Below are 20,528 nucleotides of genomic sequence, written 5' to 3'. Positions count from 1 at the left end.
GCGTGAAGAAGTGTAAATACAGCTGTGCCTAGCACAATTTTCAGTGGCTAACAGAAAGCTCCTGGTCGCTACTTGTGATCGGGAGCTTTCGGATCATGTGACAGCTGTCACTTTTTCTGTGTTCTTTATTCCTTTTAGTTATATATAGGTCTAAAAGGTCAGGTGAATATGACATAATGCATAATAGTATCTCACATTTCCCACCTGCAGCCTGTAGATGGCAAACTCTAAGTAAGGGCATTCCCTTTTAAGAGCATCAGTTAAAGAGAAAGTAAACTTAACTTTTTTTTTTTTTTCCCCTGCAAAGTAAATGCATAATGTGCTAGTATGCATCGCATACTAGCACATTATGTGACACTTACCTCCAAATTAAGCCCTTGTCGTCCCTGCTGGCGGCCGCATCCATCTTCTGTCATCTTCCTTTCTGGACTGCGGACTCCAGCTATGCTACTGGCAAGGAGCCGCAAGACGTCACTCCCGCGCATGCCCGCCCGGTCACGGCACAGGATTCTGAAGAAACGGCACGGGCGGCCGTTTATTCAGAGCACATGCGCCAATGACCTCATTGGCTACATGAAATGTAAATATCTAACTAATTGGTGCAAGTTTAGGAGATATTTACATATCTTATTAAAGGCTTACCTATAGGTAATAGTGATCAGAGTGGGTTTACAACCACTTTAACAACTTTGTTGTAAAACAGGTCTGAATAGTAGGGAATTTTGAAAAAATGGAATACGTAGTGAATCACAAAAGAGGGACACATCCCCACCCTGTTTGCAGTTATACACAGGTTGTCAACAAGCCTGCCGGTAGTGTGGGGCTTTTTTACTGCATTAATAACGGAAAGCCCAGCTTTCTTTTCAAATTGTTATTTTATTCTAGAACAAGAATGTAATAGAAATAGCAAAAAACATATACAGGACATGAGTTTACAAACAATGTAAAAATACTTTTCATTCAACAAAATCTTTCTTAATGCATTCCAGGCAATTGTCATTCTTCTGTAGAGATATCATAATTGCTTTTACCCTGGTGAAAGTGATTTATTTTCTGCTGTTATATATACCTTTATATCCTTTAATGAAAGCGTATTGAAACAGAAAGTGATTTCCTTTACCAGGAGCTGATTCCAGTCTGTAACTGTTATGTGCAGCTAAGGGGTCAAATACAAGTCTATATATATCTGGGAATGAATGGGCTTCTTTGTTTTCTAGAATAAAATGTACAAGCAACTCCTGGCTTTTCCAAAGAAAACAATGCCATTATTTATATGTCACAATCCTAGAGTCTTGTTTCCACAATAAATATTGTAAATGATCTCAGTTATTAATTGAAATGTATTTTATGTACTTTAGCAGCTATATTTTTTCTTTAAATTAGTAATGACAATTAGATGAGGTTAATATATACTGTACAGACCTTGTGTCAATCTTCTTTGTGTGGGGTCAGTTGCAGAAAGGAATTTATTCTTTGCAAAATTTCAAGATAGCTTCCTTGTGTCTCCCACAATCATTTATACCCAGATTATGAAAAAACTTGATGAGCTCATCACTGTGTATACATCCAGAAAATCCAGTTATTTCTCAACTCCCCACTTCTGACCAAGAGAAAAGCTCACAATGGTGGGTGGAGATTAGGAAAAGTTTCAGTGAATCTAACCACAAGCTATCAGGTCGCATACAAACATGAAAATGTTTTTTTCCTTATTAGCAACAGAAAGCATAACCACATGCTTATTTTTAGGTGACTATAAAAAGTATTGATACAATCATTTTTTTTCATTCGGAATCATAGCTGGCTGATTTTAAATTAATTACAAACTTCAGTATCCCTTTCTTCTCTCATCTATAATTGCATGTTGCCTTCAGGAACATTGAAGCTAATGGCATACTGTGATGTTTTTAATGAGACACTGTCCCCTGGCCAGTGCCGGGAAAAGTGACAGTGTCTCTGCAAAGCCCACCTTCCTCATTCTTCTAAAACTCACCTTACCAGTAATCATCTACCTGTATGAAGGAGCCTGAGATGATGAGGGTTAGGGATGGGCCGAACACCTCCCTGTTCAGTTTGCACCAGAATATATCGAACAGGGGTAAAGTTCTAGCAAATATGCGAACTCTATTAAAGTCTATGGGACATGAACATAAAAAAATCAAAAGTCCTCATTTTAAAGGCTTATATGCAAGTTATTGCCAAAAAAAAGTGTATGGGGTCCTGGGTACTGCCCTGGGGGACATGTATCAATGCTAACAATTTTTTTTAAAACAATAATGATGCTAAAAGTGGAACAATAAAAATGAAAAATTCCTTTAAATATAGTGCCTGGGTGGTCCCCCTTAGTCTGCCAGTAAAATGGCACATGTGTATGTGTACAGAGCCTGCTGCAGCAATACTGACATTTCTAAAGGAAAAAATGTAATTTAAACTTGCTCGCGGCTGTAATTTATTCCCCCGGTGTAAATCCATTGTCAATCTCGCCACCCACCACACCCGTCGACCCGAAAAAAGAGAAAAAAAAAAGCTCTGCTCTCGGTGAACGCTTCCCGTGGTTTGACAGTTCTTATATAGGGAATGGGAGTCACTGGGTGGTCCCGCCCCTCGTGATATCATGAACCGATGCATGCTGGGTCGGTGGCGTCACGAGCAGCGGGGCTTCCAGGTGCCGTCACTGGTGTGGCGCTGCCCATTCCCTATATAAGAACTGTGAATAGGCAGTCCACGGGAAGCGTTCACTGAGAGTGGAGCTCTTTTTTTTTTCTTTTTTTGGGTCGACGGGTGCGATGGGCGGCGTGATTGACGATGGATTTACACCGGAAGACACTATTTTTTTTATTTTTGAATAAAAGACTTGTCTCGCGTGTTTTTTTTGTACACTTTTTTAGTGGATGGGTAGGGGTAAGATGTACCCGATACCCATTCACATAAGGGGGGGGGGCGGATCTAAAAGGGTTTCCAGATTCTGATAAATCCCCCACTCACAGACCCGGACAACCACAGCCCAGGGTTGTCGGGAAGAGGCTCTTGTCCCCATCAACGTGGGGACAAGGTGCTTTGGGGGGCACCCCAAAGCACCCTTCCCATGTTGATGGGGACATGTTTCTTAGTAAATATAAATGTGGTAAAGCTTCACTTTGTAAAGAATTCCCAATCAGGTGCAAGGAAAATAAGAAAAAAAAATGCTGATATATGATTGGATGATAGAAATCAACAGAGCTTTACCACATTTACTAAACTCTGGGGGAAATGAGTGCAACTGCACTTGCAAACGTAACCACTTAAGCCCCGGAGGATTTGGCTGCTCAAAGACCAGGGCCTATTTTGCGATTCGGCACTGCGTGACTTTAACAGACAAAATAAAATTGATGTCCTTTTTTTCCCCACAAACAGAGCTTTCTTTTGGTGGTATTTGATCACCTGTGCGATTTTTACTTTTTGCGCTATGAACAAAAAAAGAGCAACAATTTTGAAAAAATAACAATATTTTTCAATTTTTTTTTATATGAAATTCTCAAAAAAATGTAAAAATCAAAATTTTTTAACATTTTAGGCCAATTTGTTTTCTGCTACATATTTTTGGTAAAAAAATCGCAATAAGCGGATTTTGATTGGTTTGCGCAAAAGATTTGGAACGCACAGCGTACGTGACGTGTGACGTAGGTGGAGCGCAAGCCGGAAGTTCTCCCGCTCGCCACCCTGCATACAGCTTGCGCTGATACACACTATCACTAGCGGCTGCTAGTGGCCTTTTTCATTGGAATAATTTTTGATATTTGGCTATTTACCTTTGTATAATTGCCAGAATGTTTTTAACCACGATTTGGGAATAAAATTTGAATTAAAAAAAAAAAATACTACACTATCCGGAGCATTTTTGTCTTCCTTCCTATTGGCCTGAGGTGAGAGGAGAGAGAGGGGGAGCCCGCCATCCTATCTACCCAAAGTGAGCCACAAGGAGACCCCTATTATAGCCTGGAGGCTATCTATGCCTGGTTGGTCTTGATGCTATAAGGCATACATGACCCACATCATTTGGTAAGTGATTCACTCTTACCATTGATCACGGTGGAAAAGGAACCAGAGCTGCACTGATATCACAGAGTGAACCGGAAAATTTCCACGCATAGCACCTGCACATTTTTTTGTGAATAAGCATCATTTGCACAAGAGACTCACTATTTATTTGAACTTTTATTTGAATTCTTCACTACAGTCACTTGTTATGGACTTTATTATATGAATCACAACTTATGCATATCACTGTTTATGTTTTATTAATATTTATTATATCAATAGTGGAGTATTAATTTATTATTGACCTATTTAATTTATTGACATTTTCACCAAAATATAGTATTTTAGAGCAAGCGCTATAGGTAACCTCAAATAGACTACTTTCCTACAGCAAAAGTTATTGCGTTTACTAACTACGGGAAATATTTATGTCATTTTTATAGTTTTTTTTTTTAACTAGTAATGGTGGCGATCTGCGATTTTTTTCGCGGGACTGCGACATTGCGGCGGACAGATCGGACCCCTGACTGATATTTTTGACACTTTTGGGGGTACCAGTGACATTGCTACAGTAATCAGTGCTATAAATATGCACTGTTACTGTAAAAATGACACTGGCAGGGAAGGGGTTAACTTTATTAGGGATCAAGGGGTTAAGTGTGTCCCTAGGGGTGTGATTCTAACTGTCAAGGGGCGTGGCTTGTGATGTAACCACAGAGACATACGATCCTACATAGCAGGATCGTATAGTCTCTGCAGTTACACCAGGGAGAATGACAGGCGGCTTTGTTTACATTAGCCGCCTGCCTTTCTTCCTCTCCAGCGGGAGATTGCAAGTGACCGGCTGACATCGGAGCCGCCGGTCACTCATGCAGGGATGTCAGGGAACGAACGGGGGCTGGAGCGCGCCTCCGGTGGCGTGCGCTCGCCCCCTAGAGGCTCGTGGGCGAGCGACGTACCGGTATTTAGCTTTGCCCAGGAGCGCCAGACTGCCGCAGTATATGTACTTGCGGCGGTCGGCAAGTGCTTAAGTAAATCAACCCCAGTGGTACTCTCTGAATCTCATTGCTGGAAGTATTCAGAGCAATAAATAGTAACCCAAATTGCTCACTGAAAGGTCTGGTTAATTGGTGTCACCTAGTTGGTCTTTTTCCTCTGGTTTTAGTTCAGGTATAAATCGGTAAATATGTTGATGGACCAGTTTAGAAAATATTTAATCCAATAGCCAATGCTTATCTGGAAGATCATTGTTTTGATATACAGTATATACATCGATATTTGCTTTACAAATAGTTATGGTACATGTGATTGGATGACTTAATTTGCTTTCATCTTGGAATGGAATTGCTCACTCAATTAACCAAATATTTTATGGCTTGCTTGAACTGTGGTTTTTCACACTTATTTACACACCATATATATATGCCTTGATGGGTGTTTTACTGTAATTAGACTGTTCGAGAAAACTCCTTAGTTACAGCTGAAATCTTAACCACATGTTGAAAGTCCATTCTGCAGTGGAAATGTTTTTTGTTGGGGATTGCAAAGGTGTGAATATATGTGGTTAATGATTTGACGTGATTGTGTGCCTAATACCTGTTATTCAGATTAATAATTTATCTGAATCAGATTAGCCCATATCTTCCCAGAGTTCTTCACACTTACTGCAGAAATATCTGAACAGTTACGTGACAGATTGACGGAGATCCAAACAGGTCCAGGGGTCAATTTTGTGCTATAGAAGATATTTAGACATTGGTACATTGTAACCAGAATTATGTATAATGGCCTTATTTTCTTGTCTTTCTCCTATTTTCTAGACCAAAATAAAAAGACAAATATGAAAAAGAGCCAATTCTATAATACTAGGGGGTTTATTTATAGAAAATTTGCATAGTAATTCACCCAGTGAACATTCATGTACATTAAAGTGATATTAAAGCCTCGGTTTCTTTTCATTTTGTTTTTTTTAATTATAACAAACATGTTATACTTACCTGCTCTATGCAATGGTTTTGAACAGAGCAGCCTGGATCCCCCTCTTCTCGGATCTCTCGCCAGCGCTCCTAGCTCCTTCCTCCTGTCGGGTGCCCCCACAGCAAGTAGCTGTGTGTCTATTCACACGTGGAGCCACGGCTCGGCCCGCCTCCTCCATTTCCTGACTGGCTCACTGGCTATGATTCGACACCATGTTTTTGGACCCTTATCAAGGACCCCAACCGCCACAGCGGTACAAGTGTGAAACCTTACATTTGTGTGTGCCACCACACCTGGAAGGCCTTCTGGATAACATCCTGTAATCCCAAGGCCCACAGGTCATTTCCCACCGTATTGAGATGCACTCCGTCCCCTCTCAGGTACAACCATGTGTTCGTCTCCAGCTCCACATGCCTAGCCACTTATCCACCAGTCCTAGCAATGAATCTGCCCACCTCCTTATTCCCCTTTATACGGGCTTTATTAAACTTTTCCCCCTACCTTGCCCTTCTCCAGTGTGGGCCACCATATCTGATCATACTATGATCATGTCAGGGAAGACAGACCTAAGTAGCAGGAAGTCCAGTTTGACATCCCTAACCAGTTCCTTCATCTAACGTAGACCTAAGTCATTCCCACCAGCATGTAAGACCAAAACATCTGGCGGTCTGTCCAGCCGGGTAACTCGGAGAACCTCAGGTAAGACCCTCTGCCAGAGCTTCCCTGGCAGACTAATCCATCTAACAAAGCCCTCCTCTCTTGAAACTCCCAACTGCCGTCCATTGGGCTGAACCTCTGCCCTCTTTGCTCCCTAGAACATACAACCCATCACTGATAGACTACAGCAGGTGAGGCCGCACATATATTTTGTATCTCTTGGATTCCACATGCCTATTCGTTTCAACATTCCTTCATTAAGACCCCGGTGGCTGCCCCTGTGGTGAAAGAATGGTAGGAATAATCTTCAGCAACCAACCCCGCCTCAGATAGACACTGACTTGAAATTGAAACTTGGACAGAAATGAACCATCCGAGTGGATGAACAAGGCACCCTCCTCTCTGGGCCTGCACACTCAGAAATTGTTCCATTGCTAAAACTGGACAAAGCTGAGTGCTATTGCCCCTAAACAAGTCAACCTGCACTCCCTTGCCTCTCTGGCAAATCTTGGATAGCGCAATCCAGAGTTTTACCAACAAGGCAGAACACATAGCATCCCCCACTAACAATCCGCCCAGAACTCTCCTAGATGAACTAACCAGGTCGCTAATCTGGAAAGCACCAAAAAAAGGCCACCGAAAAAGCGGCCGAAACAAAGTCACCTCATAAGGTGATTAACAAACCATAGGCAAACGGTTCAGCACTGAACTCACTACTGAAAAGGAAACTGGATGCCTAAAATCACAACTATGCCTTCCTCTCCAGTAACCCTTAAGCACCTGACTCACCACAAAAGACTTGGTGAAATGAATTCTCGACACCATGGACACTGAAGTAACCTGCGTAAGATTATAGCAAATTAAATAAAGCACAAAATATAGCACGAAAGATGACCGGTCCACCCCAGAATCCTCCCCACCTACCTCCTCCAATAAAGAGAACCATTCCTTCCACACTTTGGAAAAGGACACCTATGTTGCCGCACTGAACGAGTCCTGTATTAGTCCAGTAGCGACTCCAATGCAAACCTCCATAGACACCAAGGACAAGGAACCCCATGTTGCTCCACCTCCGGTGCCAACACGCGAAACTTGGCACACTGAAAACGAGACAAAATGTCTGATAATTTGTTGGTGGCTTCTGGGATATGAACAGCATAAATAAACATATTTAATTGCAAACAACTCAAAACCAAGTAATGGAAGAGCCTAACCACCGGTGGGGAAGAAGCCGAGATGTTATTAATTGCTAAACAACGTCCATACTGTCACAATTGAATCACACTTTTTTGTTCTGAAAAGCCTCCCCCCAAAGTCCCACTTCCAAGACAATGGGAAATAGCTCAAATAGCACCAGGTTCCTCAAAAATACAGCGGTGCGCCAACTCCTCAGGCCATGGTTTATCACTCCAACACCCCGAAAAATAAGCCCATATCCCACTGAATCTGCCGCATCTGTGAACAGGACCAGATCTGGTCTGCGGGACCAGATCTACATTGCTGACCGGACCCTCCAGCCATAAAGAATGGCCTTTGAAAGATTCAAGAAAAATATCCCAAATATGCAGATTGACCCTGAGCTCCATGGAAAGCCACACATATTGGCCCGGGCCTTGATGCCAGATGTAGCTGCTGACAAGGGCCTGCAGAAAATCCTGCCCATAGGAATAATTACTGCAAGTAAATTTTAGCTTACCTAGAAAGGATTGTAGCTCCCGCAATTTAATCCTCCGTCGTCCGCATGCTTGTCCCACTTCTGTTCACAGAGCCAACAATTTATCCTTAGGCAATCTGCATTCTATGGCCACTGAATCAATGGTAATTCTGAGAAAAACCAGTTCCGTGGCCAGGTCTTACATCTTGTCAGGTGCCAAAGGAATGCCAAAACATTCTGCAATGTCCCCAGCAGGATCTCTCAAGTCCTTGACTCCGGCAGTCCAATGCACAAAAAATCCTCCAGATAATGGATGACTGAGTTCACCCCCGAGATCTCCCTAACTGTTCACTCAAGGAATTAACTAAACATTTTAAGCAGGGCACACGAGATAGAAGAACCCATTGGCAAGCAACGATCTGCAAAGTAAGAACCTAGCCAACAGCATCCTAGCAAATGGAAACTCTGAAAATGGACTGGGAGCAGTCGAAATGTGGATTCAATGTCAGATTTAGCCATGAGCAAGCCCTGGCCGTATCTACGTACCCAGGAAACAGCTGCGTCGAATGATGCTAATTGCACATTCCAGCGGGTCGATACCATCATTCACTGAGCCTCCCTTTCGATACGAGAGATGATGAATCATCTGAAATTTTCCTGGTTCCTTCTTTGAAATCACGCTTAATGGGGAAACTACAAGTCATGGAAGAGGCGGGAAAGGAAATGGGCCACTCATGTGACCCAAATAAATTCTTTCAGCAGCTTCTCTGACACAACTGACAGATTAGGGAGTGACGACTGTAAATTATTGGAAAAGGGAAGGACCTCCCGCAACGTACTTGTGATGCGAAAAACCCTCTCTAAAACCTGACTCTAGCATACAGGCTGCCGCTTGATCTGGGTATCAATTTAGGAAAAGGAAGCATCCTTTCGAGCCTGACGTCCCTTTTTTCAAAAGTGTCGCTGGCACGCCCTTTTCCTTGTCTAAAACAGCGAACGAGTCAATGATTTCCTCCACAACCTGAACATTCGTGTTTGAAGTGGCAGGCGCTTCCAAACCAACATGGTCCTTCATTAAATTGCCAACACATCCCATTCCTTCTAGGGGCCAGCGATCCAGAGGTGGAGGCACTGCCGACCGCCCTAGAAAAAACTGACCCCCCAGCCCTGGAAGAAGTCATCATCTTCATCCAGAGGCTGATATCTTTGTGATCCCAGCGTATTGAGGGGCGGATGGCTTTTTGTTGACAAAACTGTTTGTCATAGCAGATCCATGCCAGCCCCCCGTATACCCTGTGAGCCTCACTAATGACTTCCAAGTAGCAAAACAGGGCCGAACAGTTTGCCGGAACTTTTTTCCCAAGCACGCTAGCAAAAATTGCAAATGCTTGCAACCAATTCGCAAGCGTTCAAGGAATAAGCCGATACCTCCTCGTCTCCTCGTCTCCTTCTTGCTTTCATCCTTTGTAACATGATCCAAGTTACATTTTTCCAATGGGAGCAGGGAAAATATTTCCACATACTCACCCTTCCAAATTTTTTCACAAACTTCAGCTTGATGGTGTGCTCCTAAAGGTCCCTCGAAGCATACATATACAGGGCCGGCCTTTGGGGTGTGCGAGCTGTGCGGCTGCACAGGGCGCCATGGGCAACAAGGGCGCCGTGCGGCCATCACAGCTCGCAGAAGATCAGGCAATTCAGGCTGCACAGAGGGAGGTGAGCGGCGACTGCGGCCTGGACATGGTTGACACAGGCCGTGGCCGCCGCTTACCTCCCGCTGTGCGGCTGTGCCTTGGTCACCTCACCTACTGCTGCAGACTTACATATACCTCACATTTTGCCAAGTCAGCTAATCGCACCTTTTCCACTTCCTTGTCTCCATTCTTCGAAGTCTCAGCGGTGATCGATACAGCTCCAAACCATGTCCTCGTCCGTTTGTATGCCCATGACTACCATCGCTGATGTCACTGATGGAGCTCTTGAAGAAGCACAAATGCTCCCTGAAGACGTCTACCTTTCCTGAGGGGGAGCCCACGGCAACATTGGTGGGGAGTCCCTCGTCGCCCCTGCTTCCAATCTCCGCAGCAAGTCCCACAGACTATCCCACAGGCCCCTGCCAGCCTGACCTGCTCTTGGGCCCCTTGGTCTCCAGCCCCAGCCCCCTCAACACAACAGAAGAAAAACAAGACAAATTAGAAACAGTACACTCACCGGGCTGCACTGGGCAGAAGCCACGCCAGCTTTCATTCTGGATGCCCCCACTGCCTCCAGGGTCTCCATTTACAGCTTCCTGTCCTCAGAGCTGCTGACTTCCCCGTCAGAGTGGACCTTTGCCTGTCTGTGGAGCTGCTGTCCTCTGCCAGCCGACCGACCCCTCGTCCTTGACACTTCAGACGGGATGTGCTGCTCGTGTGCTGGGGTACCCCAAGGGCCTAAGAACCGGCCCTATATCCCATGCTGTTGTTCTCCCAAAAAATGAGGGCCGCCAGCTGCACCAGGAGACAGGCCGGCGCCCGCTGTGCAGACTCTCCCCCGTGGGGCTGACATGCTGACCGGCTCATCGACAGCACTGCCAGCCAGCCGCACCTGGGACCAAACTACAGGTGAGGGGACCGTGGCTGCAGCATTGTAAGCTTTTCTTTCCTGTGGGCGCCACCTTGGATGGGGAATCCTCCCAGGACCACCACCCGCAGTAGCAGGCAATTGCTTAGCAGGTGGGCCTGGAGGGTCTACTCTCTCTCCTTCTCCTCCCCCATCACGTCATCTGCTTGGCCAATAAGGTAAAGAGTCCTGACCTCTCATAACCCAACATCTAATTTTGGTTTTCCTTCCATCCTGTCCTGTATGCTCTATGCTTATCATTTCCTTCAAGCTCTGGGCATGTCTTTGCAGTGGTGCATGCTGAAAAAAGGTGCTGCATGCAGTACTTTGATTTAGCGCAGACGGTTCTAGCGCAAGTTACTGCATTATTTGGCTGCTGCGTTAAAACAAGTTATTGTTAGTGTTATTTTCGTAAAGTTCAAACAAGAAAAAGGAAACAGTGCTCTTAGCTCATCAACACTGTTTATTCCCAGGGCACACCAATAGCTGTGCAATTACTGCTACTTGCTGGTGTGAATGAGCCCTTAAAGTTATAATTGTCTTTAAGAAGTCAGCTGTGTTTCCCACACATTGGTGCCATATGTGATACAGTACATGTAACAGTGCAGCTGTTACATGTATAACAAATGCTAATAAAGTCTAATCACCATAGGTATTAAATAGTTCCTAATGTTGCAAATGACAGTTAACTAGAAATCACTTGGCTCAAAGGTTTACCACCTTTGTCCTTTTCTTTTCTTTCACTTTAGGGCTCATAAGCAAAGCTGGGTAGGCTGCCTGACTGCCAAATCATAATAAACAGATGTATACAAAGTCTAAAGTTAACAAGAACCTACAGTGCTTTGTATTTTTTTTTATTTAATTGCCTGCGATCCGGAATCATTGCAAATCGCGGGACGCCTGTGCGATGCCCGTGATTTGCAATGGCACCCCAAACGCTGTGCGATGTTGCCGCGATTTCCGCCCGCCGAATCGCGGTAACATAGCGCAAACAGAATCGCAGGACGCATGACGCACAAGAGAAGCTCTTGTACAAGCGGAAATCGCGGCAACATCGCACAGCGTTTGGGGTGCCATTGCAAATCACGGGCATTGCACAGGCGTCCTGCGATTTGCAATGATTCTGGATCGCGGGCAGAATCGCGGTGATTCTGCCCGTGATTCGCTACGCCCACATGTGAACGTAGCCTAAATGGAAAATAACCTACCCCACCTGCAATATCCATTAGGCCTAATAAAGTGGAGAGGATCAGGAGGATGGCGGACCTTATCCTATCCTCTCAAAACAAACATGACATTAGGGTTGCCACCTCATCCTATTAAACCCGAACACATATGAATTACACAGGTTCTGAGACGAATTTATTGCAGATAAGGCACCAAGTGAGTTTATTACCACCTTAACCAGCCACAGAACCTGTGTAATTATTATGTTAGGTTTTAAAGGGACGAGGTGGCACCCCTATATGACATATGTATTAAAACTTGGTTTTACTGGAATGACTTCTCCTTCTCAGATAAGGCTTTGCTGCTCCACTATATTAAATAGTACCCTTGCTCCTCATCATAGGACTGGGGGGCACACATTTCTCCTCTTTCTCTCCTCCCACCCACTTCCCTAGTTGGCCTTTCTTCCTACCAGCCCTCCTGTCTCTTCCCTGCTCTCTGTCGCTACCTTTAGTGATCTTGACAGTTCTCTTTATACCCCTAGCCTGCAACCCACCTATCTACTTTTCTACCCTATTCCTCTGCCCCACTCCCTTCTTCTCCTGCGCATGACCTGACTTGACCTTCTTTATTCCCATATTCCTTAACCCAACTTGAATAACGCACACCAGAGTTCTTGTACCCTCTTTCTAATTCCATTCCTTTGCAGTGCTTATCTAGTTTACACTCATACTAATTCTTTGCTTATTTGTTGGGAGGGGGGGGGGGGGGGGGTTAATCGGTTCCTACAATTATACTGAGGTTAATGTGAATTTAAAGATCCATAATTCCATTGTTGCTATATTAAATCTGCCCTATGCCACTTGTATCCTACATATTTCATGCACTGTGACTCTTTGTTTTGTATTGTAGCAAACTCTAAAATGTGCATAAATAGATATTTTGCAAAGGAATCAGCATTTTAAAATGATTTTGCATTTCTATTTCATTTGGTTATTATGAAACATTGCATATTTGTGTAGTTATTGCATTCTTTTTATTTTATTTTTACTACCTGTAGCCAGCAGAAAGAGCTCTAAAATTTCTCAGCCGCTGAAGTCTGAAAGACCAGCTTTTGTAGTAAGCAAAGACCTGATTTACGTAACCACTTGCCGACTGTATACTTTATATATACACTGGCAGAGTGGCTCTCCCAGGCAGAGTCACGTATCGGTACATCACTTGCCTGGGAGGAGCTGGGGGCGACGCGCGCTCGTCAGCGGGGAAGCTGGTGCGTGTGTCAGGCGGCTCCGATTGCCTCCTGACACCCTCAATCTCTCCCCGCTGAGAGAAAAGGACGGACGGCTGATGTAAACACAGCCGTCCGTCCTTCTTCCTGCAATGACCATAGAGACCATGTGATCCTGCTATATAGGATCGCATGTCTCTGTGATCATTTCACAAGCCCAACCCCCCCACAGTTAGAATCACTCCCCTAAGCTTACATTTAACCCCTTGATCACCAACAGGGTTAACCCCTTCCCTGCCAGTGTCATTATTATAGTAACAGTGCATATTTTTAGCACTGATTACTTTAGTAATATCACTGGTACCCCCAAAAGTGTCAAAAATGTCAGTTAGGTGACGGTCTGTCCGCCGCAATGTCGCAGTCCCACAAAAAATCGCAGATCGCCGCCATTACTAGTAAAAAAAAACAATAAAAAATTACATAAATCTTTCCCATAGTTAGTAAACGCGATTACTTTTGCGCAAACCAATCAAAATACGCTTTTTGTGATTTTTTTTTTACCAAAAATATGTAGCAGAAAACAAATTGGCCTAAAATGTTAAAAAATTTTGATTTTTGCATTTTTTTTGGGAATGTTATATAGCAGAATGTGAAACATATTGGGTTTTTTTTCAAAATTGTCGCTCTTTTTTTGTTTATAGCGCAAAAAATAAAAATCGCACAGGTGATCAAATACCACCAAAAGAAAGCTCTATTTGTGAGAGAAAAAGGACGTAAATTTTATTTGGGTACAGCGTCGCACGACTGTGGAATTGTCCATTAAAATAAAGCAGTGCCAGATCGCAAAATAGGGCCTGGTCATTAAGGGGGAAAATCCTCCGGTCTGAAAGTGGTTAAGTTGGCCATAGATGGACTGAAATTCAGCCAGTTCAGCAGGGAATTTCGATCCATGTGTGGCCATGGTAGTTGAACAGAAGTCGATCTGCCAATGGCTGCAGTGCTGATCTGTGTATTCTGACAGCGGAGGAGTATACCTGCTGCCAGAATACAATAACACAGCGAGGAGGATTCTCCCATCCACATTGTATGTGTGGATGGGGGAAATGGTTTAATTGTACAAATAACATTTTGAAGTACTTTCGAACAATATTTGCTAAGTCATCGAATGTACTGAGATTTTTTTTGTACGAATATTCATATGAATGGTCATTCAAAAATGTTCTAGTTTATGGTCAGCTAAGGCTAAGTTCCATTTTACTACAAAGTAATGAATGCATGTTTTTCTTGCAAGTTAAAAAATTTGCATTTATTTTTTATTTTTTAACAGGCGCCTGCAGTGTATTGCACCCGCGATGCAATTTCAGGCTCCTGCACAGTCTCTCCCCAGCTTTTAGCCAGTACCTCTGTATGGGCTGTCAGCTTGCAAGCTGGAGGGAGTGTGAAATGGACTACGGAGCGTGCTAATCAATACACATTCAAACTACAAGTCAATCTGCCGCGGTGGCATGGGTATCAAGGTCACTTTAAACTGAACTTAACCAATATAACTACTTGATAGTGGAAGTAGCAGCATGTAAATAAACAGCCACAACAGAAGCTGGGAGTTTTTTACATTTAAAGAACAGGATGCAGGCTGTATTATAGAAGGGATCCAGCGGCTATACAGCCACCTGATCGCTATTAGGATGGTGAGCAGGGAGACACTGGGAAACATCCATTCCTCCATCTCTCCTATGAAGTATTAAAGCAGTTGTAAAGCCATTTTGTTTCTTCCTATATTCCCTTGTGTTATATTAACCACTTGCCGACTGCCCATAGTAATATTACTGCTGCAGTGCGGCTCCCCTGGGTCCAGTCACGTAGAGGTGTTTAGACACAGCGGGAGGTGGACTGCGGGAGGAGAGGCAGCGATTGCCACCTACCCCCTCTGATCGTCCGGTAAACGGAGAGAAGACCCGCCTGCTTATGTAAAACAAAGCAGGCGGATCTTCTGTCAGACAGTCAGGGACAGATCGCAGTTTCAGCTAAGCTGAAACTGCGATCTGTCTGTGTCTGTCACAGAACCTCCCCCCTCCCCTCACACACACACACACACACACACACACACACACAGTTAGTAAGAATACAGGCATACATTAACCCCTTTGATCACCCTCAGGGTTAACCCCTTCACTGCCAATGGCATTATTACAGTAACAGTGAATATTTTTAGCACTGATTACTGTAGCAATGTCACTGGTACCCCTAAAAAAGTGAAAAATGTCAGTTAGGGGTCCGATCTGTCCGCCGCAATGTTGCAGTCCTGCTAAAAATCGCAGATCGCCGCCATTACTAGTAAAAAAAACAAAACAATATAAATGACATAAATCTTTCCCGTAGTTAGTAGACGTGATAACTTTTGCACAAACCAATCAAAATACGCTTATTGCAATTTTTTTTTACCAAAAATATGTAGCAGAAAACAAATTGCCCTAAAATGTTAAAACATTCTGATTTTTAATTTTTTTTTTTTTGGGAATGTTATATAGCAGAATGTGAAAAATATTGTTTGGGTACAGCATTGCACGACCGCACAATTGTCCATTAAAATAACGCAGTGCCGAATTGCAAAATAGGGCCCGGTCATTAAGAGGGCAAATCCTTCCGGGGCTGAAGTGGTTAAAGTATGTGCCTCAGTGCATGTTATTTATAAAACAAAATGCCGCTTTATACCTAATTTCAGAGTGCCCCTCAGCGCTCATGTGACCGCCAGCTACAGGGGGAGGGGGCTGAGAATACCCCGCTGATGTCAGTCAGGAGGAGGGGAGGAGAGTTGCGGGCGGTTATGTGAGCGCCGGGCTGTGCTCTGAAATTAAGTATGAAGCAGCATTTTTTTTTAATAAATAACATGCACTGGGGCACATACTTTAATAACACACAGGGGATTATAGGAAGATGACAATAATTTTTACTGCATGAGGGAAGGGGCAGGCACTGACACAACTGACAGGCAGGGAGGGGAGGGGGGAGAGGACAGGGGAGAAAAGGACAGAGGGGGATGCCGATGGCGGAGGCACATAAACTGACCATGGTGTCAGGGGTCAGCAGCCATGGTCAGTTTACACGAGGGAGGGCAGAACCAGGTATTTCAGGTGATACAAGGGGCCAAATAAATTACATAGCACAAGCACTGTGATGCATTACATGCTTTAAGGGATCAGGATTCATTTTTTTTTTTTTTTTAGAGTAACATACGCTTCAACCTAAAAGCTCTGAGCACTTCCAGGTTTAGAGCCGTCAGTTTCCAATTAGGAGAGCCAGGTGAAGCAGCAATTAAGGATGCCGTACAGTGCTGGAAAGGGCATTAGGAGTTTAATGACCCCCTGATATCTTTATAAGTACTTGTCACTCAAAAAATGCCATCTCATAATTGTGAAAAAAAGTTTAAAAAATATTTTTTAAGGGTAGCTCCACATTTGTCGGAAAAAATAGCAAATGAAAAAAAATTAATGTAGCATACACAATTACTATGCAAGTTACAGAGTAACGGAATTTTTTAAAAAATGACCTTTCCTTTTCAATCTACAGCACTGCAATTTTCTGTATGTAGCAAGGTTTCCAGGCCTGTGGCCTGATGTCGGTCTGCCATTAGTACCGATACTCTCTCCAGCCCATGTGAGCTGAGTCCCTGGGTGTGACAACTGAAGCAGCGACAACTCCGGCATCTTTGTTTGTGGTTTTTATTTAAATTAAAGGGGATGGGAGAAGGGAATGAGTGGGATATTCCTTGAGGCTTGAACTAATTACATGTGGGACTTTACTCTTGAAAAATGCCCGTTGGCGCTTCCTTGACGCCAGTTGGCGACAACCAACGCTCACTTACACTGTAAGTATCCTGTAGAACACAGAAGTGCTGAATCCTCAACTATTAGTCCAGAAGATCCAGGACTGAGAACTGTAGAACTCCTGACACTGTTGTGCTGTAGAAGTCACTGAATACTGTTCCCCGCTTTGACTAGCTTGAGGTAGTATGAAGTAGAACTCTGTATAGCTGTACTTGCAACTGATACACTCTGTACAGTTCAGGGCCCAACCGCAGGAGCCCCCTTTAACTTGAACTCTTCAATGACTATGTACCCCCTCTGTAGCTTCAGGGTCCTCAACCCAGGTACCCCCTTTACAGCTAGCTGACACTGGATCCCAGAACCTCTTCCGGAGTGGTCCCCTCTAACTTCAGGCAGACCCCCAGGGGCAATCCTCAGTACTCACGACCTGTGTAGGCTTTCCTAGGACTGGACCCCTCTTTCTCTCCACAGGCTCTCGGCACACCGGATCCCCTCAGCTCACTCAGCACTCTCTGGACTCTCAGGCGACACCCCGAGACATCCACCTTCCTCAGACAGGAGGAGAGACAGCCGCACTCTCCTTCCTGGGACTCTTCTCCCGCCAAAGACATTGTGTCATGTGCCACCCCCAAACTTATACCCACTCCCAGAATCCTTTGCAGCATAATCTGCCTCCTGGGGTAGTTACAAGCCTGGATGTTTCCCCTGATTGGGTTTCCTCCACCGCCCTATGAGAAGCCTCTCACAAAAGCCCGTGGGGAGACTCCCCCTTCAGCAGGCGCAAACCATGGAAACCATGACACCCTAACTATTAAATCCCAGCCCTGCTGTTAGGCAGACAAGGCCCACTATACCTTTGCCTAGCACCTACCTGTAGGGTGCTACATGTAAAAATGCAATGCAATATTACAACCTGGGCAGGTACACAGATGGTGTACAGAATGTTTCCGCAGAAATGTAATTTCCTGCTTGTGTGATTGACTTACTATTTTTTCCAGACATTGAACTAAGATACAAGTCAGATTTTGGGCAACTCTGTAACAAAAATTTTTTTTTTGGTGGGATCACTAAAAATATATTTAATTCTCAATTATCAGTGCACACCAGGCCCTAGGAAACTCAAAGAATATAGCATATTCATGCCCTCTTTGTGCATTTATGATCTAATACATGGAAACATGGAGAGTGATTGAGAAGAAATAAGAGGAGTCACCCAGACCAGTGTTTCTCAGCCTTTTTTCAGTCAAGGCACCCTTTAAAAATTATGAACAGTCTCGTGGCGCCCCATTCTAAAATGTAAAAACTATTCTAATAGTCTTACATAATGAGCAACATCCACAAGTTCAAGTAGGACACCCAACTTTAGAGGTGATTTATTCTTCCAAAGCAAATACACTTTTGTAAACTGGTACTGACTAGTATTTCAATGTTTCCCTTCTCCCTCAGTTTTTCTCTATCATTCAGCTAATGTGAGGGGGAGGGGAGGGTCAAACAAGGATGATATGCAGGTAACTGACATCCTCCTTATCAACTGATTATGCCAATGATCTTTAGGACGCTGGCAGTTAGAAGGTTGTAATTGTGCACAATTTTTTAAAACAATTTTTGGGCAATTTTTAGCCATTTTGCCAAGGCACCCCTGAAGAAACCTCAAGGCACCTCAGGGTGCCGGGGCACACTGGTTGAAAAAGGCTGACCCAGACTATATGAAGTAACAAGCCTAAGATAAAGTAAGATGCAGCCCAGCAGAGGACCTTGTACATGCCATTAACTTTATCTCATAAATTACAATGACATATATGTACTGTATTTTCACTTTCCTGTTAAACATTCATAAACATTATATCTTTTATTTTTATATTATATGCAATAATAGGATAATAATTATAAGATAATTAATACACAAGAGTTCAATAACCGTATATCGACAGTCTAGGGCAGTGGTTTACCAACCTCTCAGACTTCACAGACCACTCACTTTTGAATCCTGCGGACCACTAACATGAATTTTACATGTCTTATATACACAATGCTCCAGCTCTCCCCCCCCCCCTGTTTTATACTAAGTTGCAGGTAGGGTTGGAGGTCATGAACAAACAGGTCACTCTCAGGTCATTAGAAAGTCTTTAGTTTGTGTTATTCAAAACTTCCAATTGGCTTCTCTTGTCATGTGTCTAGCCCAGATTTAAAAAAGTGGAAGGAAATTGATTGCATTTTTATTTCAAATTCATAGCTAATTATATTCCAAATATACATAGAAGGGTGTCTGGGTAATTTATGTAAAATTTCAATAGGTTGAGATACAAGGGATAAATTCATACTGTGGTTTCTCAGTTTCAAATCTAGCAACAGGGTACATACAATTTAGGTATTATGCTTTTACAAAACATGTACTATTATTCTAAAGCTCTTTACATTTTTAGTACAATGTATAATACTGTTTGCTCTCTGTTTTTTAGATTGGAGCATCCCTCTTTGCCAGTAACATCGGAAGTGGGCACTTTGTTGGTCTGGCAGGTACTGCAGCTGCTGGTGGGATTGTAATTGGAGGCTTTGAATGGAATGTAAGTTATTGTAACACACTTGTGATACTGTAATAATTTCTTTAACCATCTCAATATGGTTTTCTGAAAGGCAGGGCTCGACAAACCCCAGGCGCCAGGTCGCATTGGCGACTAGAATTAGTGACCTGGCGCCTAGGGTGCACTGCAAGAGGTGTCCTGTCCCTTTTGCGCCCCCCCCCAACCACTCACCGAGTGCACGGACTACCGCGCTGTCCGAAAATTGAGGCCGCAGCCTTTCGGCCTTCTTCAGTGAGAGAGAGAACGGGGAACTGGCGCCCTCTTGTGATGGCCGGGAGTTTGACAAGCAGTAACTAATGACTGTTTCCCCTGCCTGTCCTCAATGCCTGTCCATCTCCTTCCCCAAGAGGAGATGAGAGGGATGTTTTTGTAGGCTTCATCTCCCTGTCCACTTACCTTTGCTTAAAAGGTAAGTGGACAGGCAGTGTGGTTATCATTATTAATTATTATTAATTTATTTTTTTTAATTATTAAAAAAAAATTTCTTTTTTTATTATTATTAAAAAAAATATATTTTTCTTTATTCAATTATAAAAAAATAAAAAATAATTTATTTTTTTCTATTTTTTTTTTTCAATTATTATAGAAAAAAAATTATATATTACATAATATATAATTTTTTTTTTCTTCCTCATCGCCATGCCACAGCCGAAGGCCCCTTTCACACGGGCTGTCTGATCAGGTCCGCCTGTCAGTTTTTCAGGCAGACCTGATCGGACCCTTCAGTCTCTTCTATGGAGCAGTAATCTGCCACCATCTGATCCTGTCCGCCAAAAGCAGATGGATGGTGGTTCTATTTTCTATCCATCCCGTGGATCGGATCA

General features: G+C 43.6%; 1 protein-coding gene across 1 annotated transcript in view; it reads left to right on the top strand.

The window, feature by feature from the left end:
* Positions 1-20,528, top strand: part of SLC5A1 (solute carrier family 5 member 1) — a 91,712-nt gene that overhangs the window by 9,684 nt on the left and 61,500 nt on the right. Inside the window, exon 3 of the mRNA XM_082254828.1 lies at positions 19,582-19,686. Coding sequence (XP_082110954.1) covers positions 19,582-19,686 — 105 coding nt within the window. The remainder of the gene's footprint in view (positions 1-19,581; positions 19,687-20,528) is intronic.

Source organism: Pelophylax lessonae, assembly GCF_965119305.1.
Source record: "Pelophylax lessonae genome assembly, chromosome: 1".
Taxonomy (NCBI): domain Eukaryota; kingdom Metazoa; phylum Chordata; class Amphibia; order Anura; family Ranidae; genus Pelophylax; species Pelophylax lessonae.
Note: the sequence above shows the minus strand (reverse complement) of the source record. Positions and strands in the feature narration are given on the sequence as shown.